The sequence below is a fragment of the Melanerpes formicivorus genome, unplaced genomic scaffold (genome assembly GCF_026170545.1).
Source record: "Melanerpes formicivorus ecotype bairdi unplaced genomic scaffold, bMelFor1.0.p_v2 SCAF_3, whole genome shotgun sequence".
NCBI lineage: Eukaryota > Metazoa > Chordata > Aves > Piciformes > Picidae > Melanerpes > Melanerpes formicivorus.
Genome location: NW_027142355.1, coordinates 14,338,160 through 14,360,320, shown reverse-complemented (window position 1 = coordinate 14,360,320; position 22,161 = coordinate 14,338,160). Strand labels below are relative to the sequence as shown.

At 41.6% G+C, this 22,161-nt stretch overlaps 2 protein-coding genes across 2 annotated transcripts in view; one reads left to right on the top strand and one right to left on the bottom strand.

Moving 5' to 3' along the window:
• The first annotated feature begins 2,153 nt into the window (after positions 1-2,153).
• The window catches only part of GSAP (gamma-secretase activating protein), a 43,439-nt gene continuing 23,431 nt past the window's right edge, over positions 2,154-22,161 (top strand). Inside the window, exons 1-15 of the mRNA XM_068167378.1 lie at positions 2,154-2,279; positions 4,881-4,954; positions 6,871-6,927; positions 7,596-7,665; positions 8,061-8,117; positions 8,229-8,317; positions 8,688-8,757; positions 9,816-9,865; positions 10,691-10,795; positions 11,713-11,772; positions 13,109-13,152; positions 14,721-14,806; positions 18,437-18,514; positions 20,748-20,825; positions 21,315-21,407. Coding sequence (XP_068023479.1) covers positions 2,195-2,279; positions 4,881-4,954; positions 6,871-6,927; positions 7,596-7,665; positions 8,061-8,117; positions 8,229-8,317; positions 8,688-8,757; positions 9,816-9,865; positions 10,691-10,795; positions 11,713-11,772; positions 13,109-13,152; positions 14,721-14,806; positions 18,437-18,514; positions 20,748-20,825; positions 21,315-21,407 — 1,096 coding nt within the window. The 5' untranslated portion in view covers positions 2,154-2,194. The remainder of the gene's footprint in view (positions 2,280-4,880; positions 4,955-6,870; positions 6,928-7,595; positions 7,666-8,060; positions 8,118-8,228; positions 8,318-8,687; positions 8,758-9,815; positions 9,866-10,690; positions 10,796-11,712; positions 11,773-13,108; positions 13,153-14,720; positions 14,807-18,436; positions 18,515-20,747; positions 20,826-21,314; positions 21,408-22,161) is intronic.
• CCDC146 (coiled-coil domain containing 146) overlaps positions 8,529-22,161 on the bottom strand; it is a 105,984-nt gene continuing 92,351 nt past the window's right edge. The window contains exon 21 of the transcript XR_010990947.1: positions 8,529-8,738. The gene's annotated coding sequence lies outside the window, so the exon portion shown is untranslated. The remainder of the gene's footprint in view (positions 8,739-22,161) is intronic.

Genomic DNA, 22,161 nt, shown 5'->3' with positions numbered 1-22,161 from the left:
TTTACTTTACAGAACAACCAAAATTCTGCCACTTGGCCATCTTGGCCTTAAATGCACTCTATAGGTCTGAGCACAAATTTTCTCCACATGAAAATCCTCCTGTGTGGCACATAGTTAAAGAATCATTCATATAAGTTGCTTCATTTCCCTCCTTTGCTTACCTCTCTGCTTGTGTCATTCCCAAATACTCGTAATTGTGAATTAGTCCCACCTCCTTTCTAAAAAAATGCATCCATTTGGGACCTTTTGACTGTTTTCTACATTTTTCTTGGAAAGAAACATTCTGGTCACACTTTCAAGCTTTATTTCAAAACAGTGAAAATACAAGCTGAAATTCTTGCACAACCACTTGATCCACGATGCTTCCTGAAGGATGTGGATTGTGAAACTTGTGTAATGTTGTAGAAGTTGGCAATAGGGAGTTTGAGAAGAACCACTTGTCTGCTTTGCATTTTGACTATCACTTTGCAGGCATACCTGATTCTCATCTGGTCTTTATATACCTACAAAGCTTAGCAATGAGGAGGAAAGATGAAGAAAAGGATGTGGAGGTGCTGGTGGATGAGAAGGTCAGCATGAGCCACCAGTGTGCACTTGCGGCCCAGAAAGCCAATCACATCCTGGGCTGCATCAGGAGAAGCACAGCCAGCAGGTAGAGGGAGGTGATTCTCCCCCTCTACTCCACTCTGGTGAGAGCCCACCTGGAGTACTGCATCCAGTTCTGGAGCCCATATTACAGGAAGGATTTGGATGTGCTGGAGCATGTCCAGAGAAGGGCCACAAGGGTGATCAGAGGGCTGGAGCATCTACGCTATAAAGACAGACTGAGAGTTGGGACTATTCAGTTTGGAGAAGAGAAGGCTCCGAGACCTTATTGTGGCCTTCCAGTACCTGAAGGGGGCCTACAAGAAAGCTGGTGAAGGACTTTTTAGGGTGTCAGGTAATGACAGGACTAGGGGGAATGGAACGAAACTAGAAATGGGTAGATTCAGATTGGATGTTAGGAAGACATTCTTCATGATGAGGGTGGTGAGATGCTGGAACAGGTTGCCCAGGGAGGTGGTGGAAGCCCCATCCCTGGAGGTCTTTAAGGCCAGGCTGGATGGGTCTCTGAGCAACCTGATCTAGTGGGAGTTGTCCCTGCCCATGGCTGAGGGGTTGGAACGAGGTGGTCCTTGAGGTCCCTTCCAACCCTAACAATTCTACGATTCTGTGAAAGCTTGGTACTGGATTACAGATTCCAGCTGTCCTATACTCAGCATACGTCTAGATTGGTGTCTTTACAACCCATCCACTTTGATACCACTTGTGGCTGGCTGACATCAGCCAGCACATGTCAGAAAGGAAATGGTAATTGGAAGCAGACTATAGATAACAATGTAGTAGCATCTTATCAGTGCTGCAAGTATTTTCAAAAGCTAAAAAAGTCCCAAGCAACTAAACCACAAAACTGTTAAAGACTACCCTAAGGTTTACCTCCTCTGCCAATAAGCAGATGAAAGCAGGATCAGGCCCGGCTTAGCTTGCGAGAAGACGCCGAGCTCTGCCAAAGCAGTCTGCAGACACTCGATCCCTTCAAGAGGCCATTTCAGACAGCACAATCTCAGAAAACAGGGATACTGAGGGACACTCTGGAAAACACCTAACACTTTCAGGGGGAACCCGAGGAGAATAACAGACGATTGGGACCTTCCAATCAGAGGACAACAGATGACTGTAGACCAGATCTCACCCTAGGTACCCTGAGTCAGTCTGTGAGTAAAGCTTTGGAACGGCTCACCCTTTCTTCCAGCGCTTTATCGGAGGAGCCAGGGCGCAGGCCCCAACGGGAAAACCAGGGCCTTCGAGTCTACCTGGAGCTTGTCGGTCACCTGCGAGCAGGACGCCTCACAAGCCTCTGGGACTCTCCCGCTACTGCCCCCGTCCCCTAGGAAGCGGAAGACCACAGAGCCGGACAGTGAAACCGGGGACGGGGGGAGGCGGGAGCGCGCCCAACCACTCCGCGCCTCCGCCGACTGAGTGACACCCGCCCTGCCCAGTGGGTTTAGAGGCAGCGGGTGGACGCCCGGCGGCGGTGCCCGCCCCGCAGGAGGCGGCGTGAGTGGGGCGTGGAGCTCCGACGCTCAGAGCGTCGCCGCGCTGGATTAGCTGACTGCTCCGCAGCCTCTGCTGGTCAGGTCGAAAGAAGGGCGCTATGCTGCTGCACCTGGTAGCCGAGTTTGACCTGCAGAGGGATGTGGTTCCCTGGCTGGTGGCACGGGGCTGGGCCGCGGCTCTAGGTAACGCCGCGGCGGGTGGCGTTGCGCCGGCGGGCTCCGCTGCCCCTGGGCCGCCTGCTCCCGAGCTCCCCAGGGAAGACCGAGGACAGTCCCCTTCCTCTCTCCCCTCCGCTTGCTCCCGGTCGCTCCCATGCGCTGCCTTCGACGGACGGAGAAGTGGGCCTTGAAGCGAGGCCCGCTGTGTGCTGGTTCCCCCGGGGCTTGCCCTGCGCTGCGCCTTCCAGTCAGGCCGCACCGCCTCTGGCCACGGGGGGGTAGGGCCGAGGGGAGGGGGGCGAGGGTAGTGGCGGCGGCGGGGCGTTCCCGACAGGCTGCGGGGAGCGGCCACTGGCCCCTTCTCCGTGGGGCTCCTGTGCGGCGAACTTTGCCGTCCCTGTACTCCGCATCCGCAGCAGGGCTCGTCTCTTCGGGTGTCTGTAGCCGGGATACTGGAGTTGGACAGCTTGGATGTTTCCAAGGCAATTTGCCTCTGCAGCATTCCACCGCTTGCTTCTTCTGCTTCCTCACACTTCCTCCCCGCTCCCCTGCCAAAAGACTTTCAGTTTGACACCCTTTGTCACACTACTGCCCTTTCTGAGAAGGGAAAGAAAAACCAACAAACCACAAACGCTTTTGTCTACGTGATAAATGAGCGCTGGTTAAAATTAGACAAGTATTAGCTCTCGGCATCAGCGTAGCGAGGGCCTGATGTAGTGGTTGGAAAAACAGAATGACCCTTCTTGTATTCTTGGCCCTGGGGGTTTCTGGTTGTGTTTGTTCTCATTCATTTCCAGGGCAGCAACCTCAGTTCTGCTTATAGGAAACTAGTTAAAGGTACTGTAATAGTCATTGCTTTAGTACACGTAGATGATCGTTGATGCACTGCTAGATGAATTGGAAACCTCGGCACCTTTGATCGCTTTTAATTAACTCATATTTAACTAGTTTCCCTCGTTGAGGGGCTGTTATCAAATAGCTTAATAAGCCCTTGTTTGGCAGTAAACCTGAAAGTATCAGATATTTTTTGTTTTGTAGGAGAAAATTTTTACCAAGCCATCAATTATCTGTTAACCCCAGATAGTTTGCTGAACAACAGTTGAATACTGCTTGAGATAAAATGCTGAAATTCTCCATGCATAATCAATTAATCTAGGAATTTATGAGTTTATCTGTGATGAATTCAATGAGTCAGTCTTTGCATTTATGTCATCACAATCTCAAAATGGTGCTGACTTGGGAAAGGGACAACTGCATTCAGCTTTTTAAATGTATAGCCTCTTTATTCAGTAACTGACCCTGGTAAGGTGCATTCGATCAGATACCAGTATTGCTGTATTACATCTGAACTTCTGTGTATACTGACTTTCCCCTGATGTAGCACAGTCACATTAGGAATGTGAAGGTGGCAGGTAGGATTTGAAAAGATTCAATTCAACATCAAATAAATACTTATTCACAGAAAACAAATAATTAGGAGTCATGGTACTTCTGTGTCAGTGGTTTCTGATGTTGCAGTTTTTCATATTATTTTCTTTCCTGAGGACTTGAAAGCCCTTGATAATGTGTGAGAATTTCCAGTTGCATGAGAGCTGGGAGTAGCTACGAGAGGGGAGCAACATGTGAAGAGAACCAGCTTTGTTCTCTTTATTCCACACATTTTTGTATGAGCTGCTTATAATGGCCTTTAGGAAATTGAACACTGCATTCCCCTGAGTATGTTGATAAGTGCTGTTTTCTGGTCACACAGGTTGGGTTAGTTCTTTTGCAGCCCTTCATCTGGGTCTCAGTTATGGGGATGAGGAAGAAGTGATTCTACACCCCGAGTTTTACTGTTTTGGCTCCACATTCCCACCTAAAACATTCAGTGACATGAAAATCACCTCTAACAGTGAACTACTGCAGTTCCATGCCCCTCCATGGCTTCTTCAAAACCTTTAACATCTCTGTGTGAGGTGATACAGAAATTCATTTGCAGGGAGCTTTCTCGTGGACCTCAATGTTCTAAGGAAGTATTGTACAAGAGAGAAGTGTGAAGACAGACAGTATTCATCTTGAAAGTTTGAGGTGATCATTAAATTCTGGAAAGTTTTCAGTAACAGAGGAGCAGAATATGTGGTTATCTGAGACTTTCTCAGACATCACCATCTAGCCCTTAAATAGTGGCATTGCAGTGTAGTTTGATCTGAAGAAAAAAACCCAGCAAAAACCAAAATCTTTTTCCTTCTGATAATACTTGGAAAAGGTGTTTTGTGTTGTTTTTCATAGCACTTTTTTTCTGTGAATGAAAGATAGTGAAAAAGTGCTTTCCCATTTTCATCACAAAATGTAGTGGCCATTAGAATCACAAGTAAGAGTTTGCATAATTATTTTTTTCCTGTGTGTTTTGAAAGCCCTCAACTGTTTTTCTGTCTATGGTATTTAAATCATGGTGTAATAAATATTCTCCCTCTTCTTTCAGAAGGCAGCAATTTTGGCATGTATGAAGAATTATTTATACATAAAAGTGTAGTTAGTATCTGTGCTTGAAGTGTGCATAAGTGATACGGCTATGGTGGATTGAAAATTCCTTCCCCAAACCAGCTCAAAAAAAAATCCTGTGCTGTGTGGTGCTTATCATTTCAGATACTTCTGAGAAGCCATCAGAATTCTACATTCTAAATGTTGAGAGAAATGGAACAATTATTTATACCTGGAAGGTAAGGCTGTCTTGGCACATAACAGAGAATAACATTGTGTGTGTATCTATGCCTGGCTTAGTCCTTGTGTTTTAAATGGGTTGTAGTGAGGGTTAGGACATGAAAAGTTGACTGATTATGACTTGGGGGTTGGACAAGGTGAAAATATCTATCTCCACTTCAGACAAAGGTTAAAAATGATGAAATGAAATGTAAAGTATTTACCTAATTAATACATAGAATTTTTGCTGTTGTGGGTTTTTTTTTTTGAGGGGTGAGGATGCTGAATTTCCCCCTGAATGAAATGCCATTTCTTTAACAGATAAGCTTTTTGAAAGCAGCACATTGTTTCAGAGTATCTCAGGGAGTCTGAATATTGAATTCATGTGTACTACTTTAGTCAAATATATTTCTCCTGCCAATAATTATGTTAAGATGTCATTTATCTGACATTTCATTCTGCTTCTGCCTGCCTTTCTTACTTCAAGGTTCATCTATAGTGCTTTGTTGCAAGTTGTTTATTAGATGTCTTGAAGTATCTGGAGCTGTTATTTTTAACACAGGGCTCTGCTCTCTATGGCATATGTATAGCTTTTAGGTTGAAAGTCCTATAGTTCCAAGAGGGTTTTTTTTTCAAGGTTTGAGATGTTTTCTCCTCGATGAGCCAAGCCATGCTTCTGTCTGTGGAACCCAGCTGTATTCTGGAGGATCTTGGTTCTTGAAGAGGATATATTTGAGATAGCAGACTCAGTAGAGTAGGGTTGCCTTTCATTCCCCTTCAGCTCAACAATGCTAAAACTCTCCAGCTTTCTTGGGGTTAAGGGAAGAGGTGAGGCCTCCATCAAGGTGTAGTACATTTTAACTGTGGGTGGATGTTTCCTTTAGTGCAAGCATAGGGAGGGGAGGCTGTACAAGACAACAGTAATCATAAAAACAACACTAAAGAATGTCAAGTTGTGGGTTTTGTCATTGCTCAAAGCTTTAGAAAGACTTAATGAAAGTAGCCTATCTAGCTACCATCACACAAGGGGGGGAATGCCTTAACCACAGATTTCTTCCCTCTTCCCACAAGCTGCAGTGAAAAACAATGATGCTTACTGTTTGGGTACAAGCTTATGTGGCTGGATTTAATTTCAACTGTTTAGAGTACTTTAATTGACTTTAGCTTGATTTGATATACAATATATGCTGCCAAGCAGAACTTATTCTTTGTATTAAAAAAATAATTAGAATATTTAAAGCATAGTAAAAATTACCAAGAAGAAAAGTTTTTATTTGTATTATTCTAGAAGTGCCCCCAAGAAATCATTGTATGTTGTTATCCACAAGATGGAAAGGATGTGTATTATGTTTCTTCCCAAAGGCAGCAGCCTAATGGTGTCATCTGAGCTTGTGAAATATATTTAGCTTTCAGACAATCATTTCCTAAGGCAAAGTTGAAATCCCTTTTTTCCAGCCTGCAGCCAGGTCACTGGATGCTGTGTTTGGTGATGTTTGATGTTTCTGTGCTCCCTCTTGGAGCAGTGACCCACAAGTTGGTGAGGTTTGGAATACCAGCCTTAAATCTTCCAGGGGCCTTTGCACCCCCTCTTCTGTTCTTGTACTTGGCCCTACTGCCTAGACCTAAAACCAGTTTAGAATCAAAGTGAGAGAGAGACACTTGGGTTATGCATGGGATCATGGGCTGTGGACTGGCCACCTGTCAGCTTTATCCCATGTGTTGGTTCTAAAAGAAAAAAAAAAATAATCTTGGTTCTCTTTCTTGCTTTCCTTTCTTAGCATTACATAATTAGCTGCCTGTTTATAGGACAGGGAAATGTGTAAGGATGTGTGCCAACAGGAGTGGGGAAGAGGAGAGTGAGATAGCAAAAAAGTAACCCCAGTGTTTAACTTTGTATTTATTTACATTGCCAGTGCTAATTTGGGTTCATTCACAGGGAAATCAGCGAAATACTCATATTGGATTGTTTGATCTTCACACCAAACAAAATGAGGTGAGAGCAACACCAGGCTTCTCTCTGGTGGAGACAGTGCTGTAGTGTTTCGGTTTGATGCCTTGCAACGCCATCTGTTATGTCCTTAAGGAGTATATATGTATTTGAAATGGGTGGGAGACCAGAGAAAGTATTTGAGTGATGTTCATTAGTATTAAGATGCAGAACATTACAGAACATCTGAATGACTTTAAGCACAGTAAAGCATCATGGCTGCAATCTTGATTTCTAAACAGCCAACCCAAGCCCTCCACTCCTTTTTGTGCTGAACATGTGTGCTAAGAAGTAAATACTTTGCCTTTTTTTTTCTCATGTGGGCAACCTCAGTCTGTTTGGTGCTACCATTTGTCAAAAAATATTATAAACCTGAATGTATTGCAAGTCAGTGGCTGGAATGATGATAACAGATCCATAACAGTATTCACATAAAGGTCTGCTGTGCTGCCTTTGTGGCAGTGCAGAACTTAACCAGTAACAAAGAGATGAGCAAAAAGAAGTGATACAACTGAGGCTTGAAATGTGATTGTTCTGGCTGTGAACCTGTTTGTTTTAAAAATAAACATTCTGTATTGATCAGGAGAGCTTTCCTCAGAAGGAGTAATTAGATTATTTTCTTTATATAGCAAAAAGAAAAATAAATTGATTAGCATTAATCTGTTTCTTTGTAGCACCTCTATATGTTTGAGAGGGATCTACGCATAATCAGTTGTTCGGTCAACAATGAAAGGACATTATTGGGTAAATATGTGTTCTATCATTACATGTGTTTGTGTCACAGGAAAGATGGTGTGGTTTAGCAGGCTGATACATTTGGGTCTGTAATTACTTGCATTTGTTTTGACCCATATGTTGTCCACGGCAGTTTGTGTGGATCCATGATCAAGTAGTAGGTAACATCACAAAGACACATCTGTAATCATAGTGCTGGCTTACAACAATCCCTATATATGCTGACCCTTTGTTGACTTCCCCGTCCTGCCTCCTACATCTAGAAGAGCTTTTGCTGTTCATTTAACAGTATGTTTTTGGTAAGAAAAAGTTTAATGCTTGCTGTCCCAGAGTGTTTAGTAAGACAGATATCAAAATGCATGCTCATTATGATTCCATTGATCTGTGGATTTTTCTTCTCTTAGCGGTCAGCTTCCGTCAGTATACAGAGGAAGAAAGAGTAAGCCAGCTATTGCAGTCAGGTACTACAAATGGTTTAATACTGTTAGAAATATTCTACTCTTTTGCTGTCTCCCCCCCTGTAATTTCTCTCTAGAAAACAGCATTTTATCTAAAACATGTTCTTTTTGCAGTAACCAAGTATTTAACCTTGCTAATTGAAATTCGTCCCATTAATAATGTGAGAGTCCTGAAGGCTGTGGATAGCTGTGTTCGAGTACAGGTAATTTGTTCAACTAAGCATGAAATCTTTTTAATGCACTGTGCTAGAGACAGAAAGAGATTGAGTGCAGAAATATCTTATGTTCTCCTGCAGCTGTTACAGAGACAGTATGTGCATGTTTGTTCATGGAATGAACAAAATGGGAAACTTCATAAAATGTTTGATGTAGACTGTTTTGAGGTTCATTATTTCTCTGCAATCCCTCTAAGCTTGCAATTATTGTGGTTGGTGACTGCTAGTCTCTAGTAACAACTATTTTGTATTAATTAAATAGCGTTAGTGTGTCTCTCAAGTTAAGAATATGTAAATATCCAGCTCAGGGTTCTCAACTACTTGGGTTACTTACTTGCTTTTGTGAAACTTTCTTCAGTTTCTTTACCCAGATGAAGGCAGACGTGCTTCTACAGAAAGTCACCTCCTGCTAGTTTCAGAAGATAAATGTGAGTTAATATCTTGAAAATACCATGTAGTTTTTACTGTGAGATGACCATTATAGATTATATTTTTGGTAGGCCCCAACATCCAACACAGGCAAAAAAAAAAAAAGAGAGAGAGCTATTCTGGGGGTTCCATGTATCTTTCAAAACCTGTAAGAAGATTGTTTTCAATGTTGGCAAATGGCCAGCTTTGACTGCAATTATTTGCTTGGTTCATGTGCTCATCAGTTATCTTTATTTCTAAAAAAGATAAAATTGACTTTTATAGCTGCATATACAAATTCAGAGCAGATTGATTGGCTATGAGAGATGGATTGTGATTTAACATGTGACAAGTGGAATAAAAATAGGACAGTAGCTCCTTGGATACATCAATCTTTGCATGTTTGATCTAATGGGAGGGAATGGATGGAGGGTGGACACTTAGAAAAGGCTGTTAATCCCTCTTGCTTTTCAGTCTTAGTATAGAGTGAGATTACTTTTCCCATCCTTTTTGAGAGGCTCCTTTTCTCTGCTAAAGGTAGCTGGACCAGGTGGGCGGAGTTCACCTCCTCATGCATTCATATAGTGCTGGGAGCTGTCAGAAACGTTTTGACATACACTAGGTGAATCTTGCACCCTGCACACAGGCAAACTGACAGTAACTGTTAGGAATTTTGTGGGGGAAAGGATTCTGAGATGATATTCATGCTAGGAAGTAAACCAGGGCTGTGATGCAGTCTAAAGCACAGGCATGCAGTTCTGCGTGCTGTCTGTGTGTGCTCCCTGGCTTCGTTTTGCATGTTTCAGTTAGCAGTCTTCTTGCTGGAGCTGTGCTGAAGTGGGCAGAGAACTGTTTCCATGAGGTGTTGTGGCTAAGACCATGCCTCACCTCAGCAAAGGAAGTGAGTCCCGGGCTCTGCATAGGCACTTGTTAATATTTCACAGATTTGAACTGAGTTGAGCTTTCCTGCCCCTAATATGCTCTTACAGCATTCTAAGGGGTGAGCTTGCTCAGTGAGCTGTGTAAAACCCTGTCACAATCTGTGCTTCTAATAATGTTTTTCAAATGCATTTTAAAGATATTGAACAATTTGGCATTCGTGTTGCTGCAGAAGAGGAACACAAAGTGGTAAGACTTGAAAAATCTTGGCTTTTGAGGTTTTTTTGCTTTAATTGAAAATTTCAACAGATGGAATTTTACCTAACTGATTTTGTAGTTTTATACTTGGGCAAGACAAAGTGTATTAAAGTATTGGTAGTATGGCAAGTTATGCAGCTAACCATAAGGCTTATTGAAAAACCTGCATAATGTGTAAGCTATCAGGAAAGATACCTATTCTATAGTTGGGGTTTCTTTTTGTTTGCTGGATGTGTATGTTTTGCAGTAAACATATTGTATATACATTTTTAAACCATTAGAAATATTTGCAGTCGCCTTCTTAACTTTGCCCTTTGGGAGTCTGTGTGTCCCAGTAACTGAGTCATTTAAAAATCAAGCAAACAAAAGACGTAAAACATAGAACACCCACAGTTCCTGGAGTGTTTCTAATCCCTTCCCCCCCACATCTCTTTCCTGTTTTTTAAATGTGAATCTGTCATAAATTGCGGGTGTTTTGTTTAAAAGGTTTATTAATAAGCATACTTCCAATATAGTGTAAGAATTATGTCATAAAAGACAGTGTTCCACTTTATGGAGAAAAATGTAGCTTTGGAAGGAAAAAATTAAGGCCCTGATTTTCAGTGACTTTGAAGTCTTTAGTGTTTGCTTTTGTTTCTTCCCAGTGGTTCTGAATTGACTGTGGTATTTCACTCCTCTCCCCTTCTCTGTGCCATCTGTTTTTCTTTGTTTGCTTTATGCTTTTTCTGTCACTGCTTTTCACTTTAAAGCACAGACTGCACACAATTGTTACAAAATCTTATTTGACAACTTCAACTGTTCTTTCTTTCCTTTCAGGTGATTCATAACTCAGGTCAGCTTCCAAGAGTCAGAGTAGCAGATGATGTCATTTGGGCACAATGGGATATGATGGAACAAAGGCTCTTCTACATTGTTCCAAAGGTGAAATGAAAGTAGTTTTGTTGCCGCTTGTCTCGTGAGAATAAAGTTTTGAGTGTGGGGGGTAATAACAGCCTCAGTTTGTTTTTCAGTGTAGTAGGTCTTGCTCCTGTCTCAAATAACCCAAAGCAGAAGACAGACTTGCCTTAAGCTCTATTTGTGTGGTGAATTGCAAGAATACTGGTGGTCTTAGTGCTTTCTCTAAAAAAGAGTGGGTTTATTAGATGGTTTGGCTTTAAAAAGGTCTTGTATTCAACAGGATCTGATGCCAGAAACTGGTGTGAGTATAATGCCTCTGTTCTAGGGAATTCCCATGCAGAAAGTAGGGTGTACACAGACTTACTGAGTGACCAAACAAGGGCAGGTTCTTGGCTAGAAATGGTGTAACTCTTTTCCTTTTTTTTTGTGGTTTGTGGGTTGGTTTGGGTTTTTTTTTGGGGGGGGGGGGGTGTTATTTACACTTGATGGATTCTACGTAAAAGAAAATTAGTTCTTCTTAACTCTTAGCCACCAAAAAATGCAAGCATTAGGAAATAACAGGAAGTGAACTGTGATGGAGAAATTTGTTCTTGTTTTCGTTTCTGAGCTGACTGAAATAAGAGACAGTTCCTTTTGTGAGCGAGGTGCTTATGGAAATTCTTTTTTCACTTTCTAGAGCTTGTGTGACACGTACATGCTGTACTTGAAGTGGGGGCCCACGCAATTAGAGATGAGTGGTAGATAATGAGCTGGGACAGGAGGGAAGCATGCCATAGTGCTATTGTGGGGGGTTATATGTGGGTTTTAAAGTCATCTTTTGTCCCCTAACTTCTGCACATTTGTTGGCAAAACTGGTTGAGTGTGGTGTGGAGTATCCAGTCACTTTTCCATCTCTGTTATGCTTTCAGTTTTATTTACAAAACACATTCTCTTCATTCCAGGAATCAAAGGCTACTTTAAAATGTGTCCAGTTTTATCCTGATGAAAATTTTAACTCAATAGTAAGTCCTGAGTATTTTATTATGCAGTGATTTTGAGTGGGATGTAACTGCATGTTCCAGGCACTGATGGGAAGGTGTATTTCCATGTCTTCTATTCTTAGAATTTTTGGAGAGGAAAACTGTGTTTTGGTTTTCCTTTTTTTTTTTTTTTTTTAAAAAAACATTATTTATTCAAGAATATATTCAGTCAGATTCAAATTACACCACAGTCAGGTAACCTAGGTAACTTCAGTGGAATTGCACAGATACTGACCTAGAAGTAAGTGACATCCATGACCTAATAGTATCATAGTATCAGTCAGGGTTGGAAGGGACCACAAGGATCCTCTAGTTCCAACCCCCCTGCCATGGGCAGGGACACCCCACACTAGATCAGGCTGGACAGAGCCTCATCCAGCCTGCTCTTAAACACCTCCAGGGATGGGGCCTCAACCACCTCCCTGGACAACCCATTCCAGGGCTTCACCACTCTCATGGTGAAGAACCTCCTCCTCACATCCAGCCTGAATCTCCCCACCTCCAGCTTCCTTCCATTCCCCCTAGTCCTATCACTACCTGAGATCTTGAGAAGTCCTTCCCCAGCCTTCCTGTAGGCCCCCTTCAGATACTGGAAGGCCACAATTAGGTCACCTCGGAGCCTTCTCTTCTGCAGACTGAACAGCCCCAACTCCTTCAGTCTGTCCTCATAGGAGAGGTGCTCCAGCCCTCTGATCATCCTCGTGGCCCTTCTCTGGACACGTTCCAGCACCTCCATATCCCTCTTGTAATAGGGGCTCCAGAACTGGACACAGTACTCCAGGTGGGGTCTCACCAGAGCTGAGTAGAAGGGGAGGATCACCTCCCTTGACCTGCTGGCCACACTTCTCCTGATGTGGCCCAGGACCTGATTGGCTTTCTGGGCTGCAAGTGCACACTGAGAGCTCATGTTGTATAATACTGATAATAATACTGATCTTACACTTAAGTATTGAAAAGCAGGGTTATCAAATGCACTAAACAAAGAACCAGTGTACAAATTTTGTCCTTTATAAGAAAGAGAGGTTTGTTGTACAGAATATCAAAATGAGAATTGTTGAACATGTAATTGTTACCAAACTTTTGTCCCAGTGCCTGAAATTTGCTCCAACGTGGGAAGTTAAAGATCTCACAAATGTTTGATTCTTTTAAAAGATAAAAAAATTATGGGTTTTGGGGTGACTTACAAGGGCTAGGAAAGGATAAATAAACTTTGTTAAAATCTTGAATCTGTTTAAATGTGAGTTTGGCCTATTTTATTGGTCTAGAATATGAATCAGAGTGTACTGACCTCACTAAACAGATTTGTTTTGGTTAACAGCTGGAATCACACCTGGATATTTCTATAAATGACACACAATTAAAGTAAGGGCTTTTTTTAATGTTCTGCTTTGCTTTCATTTTAATACATAGGGTAACGTTTTACCAGCCTAAGTAACATTTGTCCAAACCCCAGCATCTTTCTTTGCAGTTGCCTACATCATACTGGAACATAAGCATAACATGAATACTGTGTCCAAGCCTCTCATTCCTCTTATTTTCATTGGAGTAAACTGTAACATGGAATTTAATCTTTGACTGCTTATTAAAAAAAACAAAAAAAAATTGTCCAAAGAGCTAGCTGTAGGTTAAACTATCCCTTCCCTGAGTTTTCTGTACATATTTAAACTAATTTGTTCTAATCTTGGACATCTAATCTTGTAGTGGTGATGTCAAAATCCCTGTGAAAGGAAGCTCTTAGTTTTTAATTGCTGCTCCATGTTTTACTGGACAGTTAGCCAGACCAGTAGCTCTTTTTTATATCCTGTGAAACACTGCCTGTATTATTTTCTCCTCCATCATACTGTTTCCATGCAGCCTATACTTCTAGAGACTAAGATTTGTCTGATTCTAGCTGTGTGAACCATGACTGTGTCTGAGCTTGTCTCCTTAAGGCTGTCTTTTAATTGAGGGTAAACTAGTTAGGATGGTCTGACTTTCAGTCTTAATTAATCTCATCCTCACCTATCTTAAATTAGTTGAATTTCCATTCCAAAAGGGCCTGTTTCTCTTTGTGAGCAAAAAAGTTGCTAGATCAGATATTGATCACCAAAGGGAGTCAAGTTTCACCCTGCCCAAAGTGTCTCAGAATGTCTCAATGCTATGCAAAAGGCTCAGTGTGCTGCTGCACATGCAGGCTGCCCTAAAAGGGCAGTACATCCCCTTGCAGTTAGTACTGAAAAAATTCTAGGCCTTGTAAGAGTGCTGGAATTTTAGAGTTTTTTCAAAATTATTGCAGAAGACCTTGGGAAAAATCCCTACAGGATCAGAATGTTTTCTGGAGAAAAGCCAAACCAAATGAAAACGCCACCAGCAAAGCAGCCAGAGCAGACTGACTACAATCTTCTGTTGCATGTTCTGCTGGCAGAAATAGGGCTTGTAGATGAAAAGATAAATAAAACCACTAAAGCACAAATAGCACACTACTGAAACATGCCATGGTCTAACAAGTTCCATACAAATGTGATTTATGTGCTTTCCTTTTTGCGTATTTCTGCTGAAATTAGTGTGTCTAATTGCAGATTAAAATGTAGCTTTACAAGATTAGAGATCATAGAGCAATGATGGAAGGTCTTGGAGTTCTCTGGTGTGATGAGTTTTTGGATTTGCAGTACTTCATCAGAGCTTTGACTTCAGAGAACGGGAATGGTTGGTCAGTGCTGCAGTAGGTGAAGATGTTTGCAGGCATAATCCAAATTGTTGTTTGTGGTAACAGTGTGCAGTCTCAGGATTCTCTTTTCTAACAGCATTGAGTGGACTGGTTAAAGCTTAATTTAACTTGAATTAGAGAGCATCTGATTATAATTAAATGAGTATGTTTTGATTACATAGTGACTGTTCTCCAGGTCTTTGGTGGACAAGAGATTTATTTAATGATCTTTCTTTGCCCATAGATTTGTGAATTTTGGATACAATCACTGTGAAGACCAAGATGTGGCATCTAAATCTTTGAATCTTCAGATTTTTACAAGTAAAGCAGGTAATTAGTAAGTACAGGTATTGGCAAAATGTTCTCCACTAGTAATTAGCATGCAGTGTAATCATAATTGATCACTAGTTTTTTGGTAAGACAGATCTGTGTTTTGGGTGGGTTGGTTGGTTGTTTTCCTGAAAGTTTCATATTGCTGTAAGCATGTGTGGTGGTGAGAGAAGGCCCAGCTCTCCCTCCCCCACAAAAGAAAGAAACCACAGCTAGCCCAGTTGGAGAAGCAAAAGGATATGCTATATGTACAAGCAAAATGAAATGCAGGTTATATATATACACAATATACAGTATTTGCAATATATATACAGAAATACACAGCAAAGAAAAATAATCAGAACAAAACTCTGTATTCCCCCTCTGTATCCCCTCTCTCCCCCTACCTCCCTTTTTCCCAAAAAAGGGTTAGAGAGAGAGAAAAGGTAGTTATTAAGGAGGAAAATTCTTATTAGGCCTCCAAGCGCATGCAGGATTAGTGCTTATCTGTTATCCAAGGTCGTTCTGGCTACTTGCTCAGAAGCAGACAGGCTGGAAAGGCAGAACAGACTGGACTCAGAAAAGATTCCAACTGAACTAAAACTTAAAGTTGCATTCTACCTATCTACCAATGAAATTCGTTTAGAATATCTGAATGTTTTCATTTTAATACCAAAACATTCAGCCAGAGTGTCCTAGCACTGTCCCTTTCTTAAAGGCACAGCCTCAAACAGTCACAGCATGTGACACTTATAGACGGTCTAAGTACATGATACTAAGTATGGGATACTTAAAGGTTTAGTATATGTATGTTTTTTTTAAACTTAAAAATGTTCCTTAAACCTTTAGGATTTAGGAGTCCCTCTGCATCCTAAGGTATGCCACGAGCTGGTTTTGTTTGTTATTAAAAACTGGTCTCAAAAGACATCTGTTCATCACAGATGCCTGCATTTTCAGCTTCTAAATTAAACCATACCACAACCAAGCAGAGATGGATCACATTAACCTTGGAATAGGTTGCAGAGTTGTGTAAGGATGTGATATGTTGCAGAAGTGGCTTTGCATCTCTTAAGGAGTGCTGTATGCACACAAGTGCATTGCTGAGGTATGTGCTGGTTGCCTTGAACTGACAATCAATGCAAGCCAAGTGAAGTACAGTTTCCTTACCCAAACTTTGCTTCTTATCAAGGCAGACAGCACACTTAAAAAGATTAGGGGGAAGGAATCAGAAGTGAGGGAAAGCCAAGTTTCTGTGTACCATGTATGGATTAGGCCACTTTTTCTCTGGTAGCAAGACAGACTATTTCTTACATAAATAGTGTGTCCAATAATGGTAAATGTATACATTTATTTCCTTTTAAACCTAAACTTCCCTAGGGTTTGTTCAGATTGAAGCATCTCCTTCTAGTTTAGGATGGAATCCAGTCTTCCTCCAGCCAGACTCATATGTCGTTACCCTGAAGTAAAATGTTCTTTTCCATCTGGTAGCAGTGTTCAGATCCTGCATGGAACCTTTCACATGCAGTTTTCATTGCACTTAGTGTAAACACAGAATTTGACAATTACTAAATGAGATCATTGTATGTGGCTTTTCAGTGGGTGTTGTTTGAAACTGAGGATTACTTTGCACAACCTATTTTCAGTAACTAAGAGTTTGAAGCAAATGGTTTTGATTGTGAAACCATATCTAGTTGTCAAAGAACACTGTGGGCAGTAACACTGAAGTTCTCTCTTGTACCTCCTGTTTGTGGTGGTTTACAAAGCTGGCCTGCAAGCTCTCTGGGGCACAGACTGTGCCTTCAGTGAAACTACTAGCACACTTCAGATGCTAATGCCAGTATCCCTTTTTGTACCATTCAGACATCTCTGTCAGTGAATAATTGGCATAACTTCAAAATGGAATATTCCATGCAATTTCCCATTTAATAAAACTGTTAGCGGCTGCTGCCAGTCTGAAACTCTGAATGAAATCACTCTTCCTTTCTCAGACTTCCACAGCAGAAGAAAAGTAGTCCTGTTCCTTATACCCAGCACAGACAAAATGTCTCCCTATGTACTTTTAGATTAGCTGAACTCAAGCAGTTCTTGTCTCAGAATTAACTTCGAGTCCAGAAAGCAGTAGTTATTTAAACAGCACTGAGCTGTTAGCTTTTCTTTTAGTGCTGGGCTGCTCGCTGATCCGAGACTGTCATGTTTCTATCTGTAGTAATAAAGCACTATTTGGTATTGTCTATTATTTTTACTTTGGTTTGTTGGACCAGAGTCCTGGAGTTGAAAGATACATGTCCTATTAATAGTCTCCCATAGGCACTGTTGGTGTGATCAGCATGCATTTATTACCTCTGACACTTTGCTCTGAGCAGGCTTGCTTGAATGTTGTGCAGTTTATGGCACAGCGCATACACGAGCTTCCAGGATACAGGAGAGAAATCTGCAGTCCTGGAAGGGAGCTGTGGATAATAAACCAACATTGTGGGTTGCTGGAGCTTTTCCAGTCTTCCTCATGAGGCCTGATGCTGCTACTTAAAAAATTATGCATGCTCTGAAAGATGCCAAGTACTCTGGCAAAGTGCCTTGTATGTTGTTTAAGTCACTCAGATATCCAAACAAAACTGCGTCAGACTATGTCCAATTAGCTAGGAATAAGCAAAAAAACCCAAACCATGAAATCTCTTTTTGGATGCACTGTTTACCTTCCCCAGAAGTGTGGAGTGGCCCAGCCACATCTGTGTCACAACTATAGTGCATCCTTGTGGTCTGAAGTAGGAGGCATTTAACAAGTAAAATCCTTGGTAGCTGTACATTTTTTTTGTACTTGTGGTTTTGTTGTACTCTGCCTTTTTCTGTCTATCTTGTACACATCAAGCTTCATTTTTTACAGAACACTGTCTCTCTTAGCATTACTCTCCTTTATTTTCCTTTTTTTTTTTTTTTTTTTAATCTTTCCCTTTTTTAAGTGGTAAACTTTCAATAAAGATAACAGGTGAGTAGTCATAGTTGTGGCCCAGCTTTCCCAACTGTATTGGGATAATGTGGTTTGGTAGCTGTTTCTAACAAGAGTGCCAGAGCATTGAAGTAAGTGGATTAAAGTTTTTCTAAGAGATGGAAGGAGTGGAGTCAAAACAATATCAGTCTGATTTAGAATTCTGCTGAGAGTGGGGAGCATTTCTGCATGGAATACCTTGGCTGGCATAGGCTTGTGCTGAGGACTGACTTTTCTCCTGAAACAGGGATTGACATCTTTCTGGGCTGCAAAGGGGAGAAGTGAGAAAGCTCCTGTAGTGTATCATGCTGCTGCCAATATGAAAGTATTTAGAAAGCAAAGAGATTGTTTTACTAAGTTGTTCTGTACACATGGAAAATCTGTAGAGATCGAGGTAATCTGTGGAGAGAAAGTCTTGATCAGTTTTTTCTCCAAGCATGATTTCTGCTGGGAAGGGCTAAAAATGTATGTCTCATATTGCTTCCTCTTCTCTCTTACTTTTTGGTTTGCTATGTAAATGATGGCTGGAGATATGTAGTATGTATTTCTGTAATCCTCACCTCTTTTTGAGAGGTTAGATTCTAATTTGAATCAGTTTAGGTTTGTGCAGGGTAAAGATGTGGAGGTATTCAGACAAGTCAATTTTCTTTTCCTTTTTACTTTTGTAGGAGGCTTGTGTGTGTGTTGTAGTCCAGCCTCTGCTATTGCTGATGAAATAATGTACTCCATATATTTTTTACATAAAGGTAAGATTAACCTGTTACGCTATGCTTGATTTTGGAGAATGTCACTTGGCTGAAAGAGTAACACAATGCCTTGCAAAGCAATTAACTGGCAAGATCTGCAGGCAGACCACTGTGGCTGGAGTTTGAAGAAAGCAGTTGCCTTCAGCTGCAAAGTTGACTTTCCTGTTGTAGACTTCTTGCCTAACACTGAATGAGTTACCTCAAACCAGTGGCCTATGAGTGGCTATTAATCTGGTCCCTTATTTCAAGCCAGGCTTTTCCAGCATGCTGAGTACAAACATCAGTGGAATCTGTGGGAGCTTGCAGGTGTATTGTATTTATGCCTTAAGTAGGGGAAACAGAGCCAACAGCTCTTAGCTTGAATGCCCATTTAGAGTTCCAGTTCAACATGTCATTTTCACGGCAAGTGGTGCAACACCCGCTGACTCTAAGAATAACTGCTATGTAAGTGGTATTCTAGCTCTTTAGTTGAACTTTTTTTTCCTTGAAAAGAACAAAGAATGTTGGTTTATGCTGATCAGAATGAAAATTGTCCTCAGCAAGATCTATCTTGTCTGCTCTGTGGAGGAGAGAGGTGAATTGTCAGTTGAGAAGCTGAATATTGTGAAGTAACCTTGTTCAAGTGGACAGCAGGTGTCTTAGGTTTTTGCTTTCTCCTGTCAGAGAGCTTGTCCTGTGTCAGAGCAGCATCAATGTGTTGCTTTGCTGCTGGAACCTTGTGAAATTGAATGCACTGCGTTGTTGTGCATTAAAGAATTGGAAAAGTCCCTTCTGGCTGTGTCAGTGTTCCACACTGCACTGCTGTGAAAGGCTGATTACCCCAGATGTACTCGAGACGTAGCTGAAGGTTGACAGCGCTGCTTGGAGCCAGCCATGGCTCTTACATGCACCTAGCTGTACCAGCAAGAAACTGGGAATCCATGTGTTGACCTTGACCAGCCGCATCTGAAATGATCTTCATGAAAGGAGTTTAGTGCAGAGCTGTTTGTGGGTTCATGTAAGATTCATCAGTCATGCAAGAGAGTCTTAAGACTGATCCCGAGGTGACCCACAGAAGCAGTGGTATATAGGGCCAGTAAGCCACACACTGGAGACATACAGAGTACAGTCTGTGCTGCAGCACCTGTAAACTCTTAATACAGTCACTCAATGCAGCATAAACACAACAGCCAGAGTGCTGCAGATGTGTTCTGCAGTGCTGATGTTAGCTTGCATGTGTTGGCATTGTTAAGTCACAGGGTGGCAGTTCATGAGTATATTGACTTCAGTCCGTGTCTTGTGTGAATAGCTATTTGGTTTAGATTCTCCTTCATCTGTTGTGTTGCTGTTGGTCTTGGAGACCTCAGTTTTCTATTTTCTTGCAGCACAGATGAAGTGCATCTCTCTGCTGAGCTCAGGAATCAGTCCTGGCTGAGTAGCTGAAGCATGGCCCATGAGCTGCTTTTTCCCTTGGTGGTCCTGTAAACTGTGGATCTCTCATCTTCTCTGGAATTTTCATGCAGTGTTTAGTAGCATCCTGTTTGTGACACCATTCAGCCTTTAGGATAGTGTAGCATGGATGTTTGGAGGACAGTCATTGTCTCTTTAGTTGTTTTAATCTTCAGCTGTTCTTAGAGTCTGAGGGAGTTTGAGGCTTCTTGTCATTTACTAGAGTTCAGAAGACGTTTGGCACAAGTATAGCATAAAATAGCAGCTGTGCTGATGCAAAGCCCCTGCAAACACAGCAGGTCTGCAGATAGCCAATGCTTAAACAGAGCTGATTCAAATTATTGCAGTAAGGCATCCAGGTAAACAAACTGGAAATTCTGTAAAGCAGTTGAAAGATCACCAAAATGTGAAGCACAGCTACATAAAGAATGTGTTTGGCTTTTGTGTTGTGTTTTTGTGGGGTGTTTTTGTTGTTGTGTGGGGTATTTAGTTAGTTATTTTTGGTGGGGGAAGGGATTGGAGAGGTATTTCTACACAAGCCTGCTCTGAGGTGGAATGCTTCTTTCTACATGAACATGTATAAAGAAGCATTGGCTAGTTGCCATGCACTGAACAGTGGCATTGTGTGGGTGCAGGTCGAAGTGCGCTGCAGCTCTGCATACGATGAGGTAAATTTGTACAGACAACTCCATAAAACAGTCTAAAATATCTCTCTTTGGGTGTATTGGCACTAATGAAGTTTTTAGCTATAAAGTAATACTTGGATTGTAGCAGCTGGTGTTTATTGTTTGGGTTTTTTCCTCAGGTTACAACAAAACTTTTACAGTTTCTCTAGAAAGAACAGAATCTCATCAATTGAAGGAAGTGGCTTTTATGAATCTTGGTAGGTTACTTGTGTTACTTCCCTGTGTGACTGCTGTTCTGGCCCCAGCAGTGAGACAAATGGTTAACCCTTCTCTATAAGGAAGGGACTTTTTTTCCTTGACTTTTAAGTAGTTGTGCTGTTTTGCTACTTTTTTTTGGTTAGGTGGGTGGTTTCTTGCTTAACTTTTCTATTTGGCATTTGATACTGCAATGTTTCACTATATCAATAAGCAACCTCCTCTGAAATTGCCTTAGAATCTGCTCTGGAGATCAGCTGCTGAGTTCTTGAGTGTCTCAAGGCTCTTGAATCCTCCCCCAGAAAAGCAAATGAATTGCTAGTGTTTCCTGTGCTAATACAACAGCAGCTTTTAATTAACTCCTTTATATTTCCTAGATGTAATCAATTGCATAAGAGAAAAGTGGGCTGAGATGAGAATCGTGTGCAACAGCCTCTTAAAGCAAATAAGTGCACAAGTGCTAAATTGACCACTGTTATTTCTTTAAATAGACTATTATGTGGCTGCTTATTTGCCTGGTCAGTTCCTGCACCTCCTGAATATTCAGCATCCTGATCTGCTGTGCTATAGTTTGTTTCTGACAGGTATGGTAAGACTGCTTCTTGAAGTAATTGCGGTGTTGTAGCGGAAACTTGTTCAGATCTCTTTACTTGAAGGTTTCATTTCTCAGTGTTTGCTTTCTGAAGGAGAGAGACTGAAATACTAAGATTGGCATTTTTGCCACTTTCCATTTTAAAATGGAAAAACCTGCCATGTGAGGAAAAGCTGAGAGAGCTGGGTATTTTCAGCCTTGAGAAGAGAAGGCTTGGGGAAGACCTTATTGCCATGGACCAGTATGGAAAGAGTGTGTACCAGGAGGATGGAGACTCCTGGAAAAGGATGGAGTCCTTTGGAAAAGACAAGGGGTGATGGGGACAAGTTACTGCTGGGGAGATTCCCATTGGACAGAGGAATTCCCCTATGAAAATATTTGGATGTTGGAATCATCTCACAGGGGAAGCAGTGGAGTCTCCTACTTTAGACAGGTTTAAGACAGCTTGACAGGATGCTGGGCCAGCTCATTTCAACTACTCTGTGGCCTAGAAAGGTTGGACCAAATAAGCCTTGGGGTCCCTTCCATCCTGGCATTCTGTGATTCTGTGTAAGAGAGAATCTGAAGTAACATTTCATACTTCATCTGCTGCCTACTTCCAGCTTGTTATGAAATGGGAGAAGACCTTTCACTGAATTTGAAATTCTGTACTTAGTTTTATAGTTCCCTTTCCTCCATCTTTGCACATACTTGGTGGTTCTCCACTGTTCTCAAATTTCACATGGAGATGTAAATTTGATTTTACA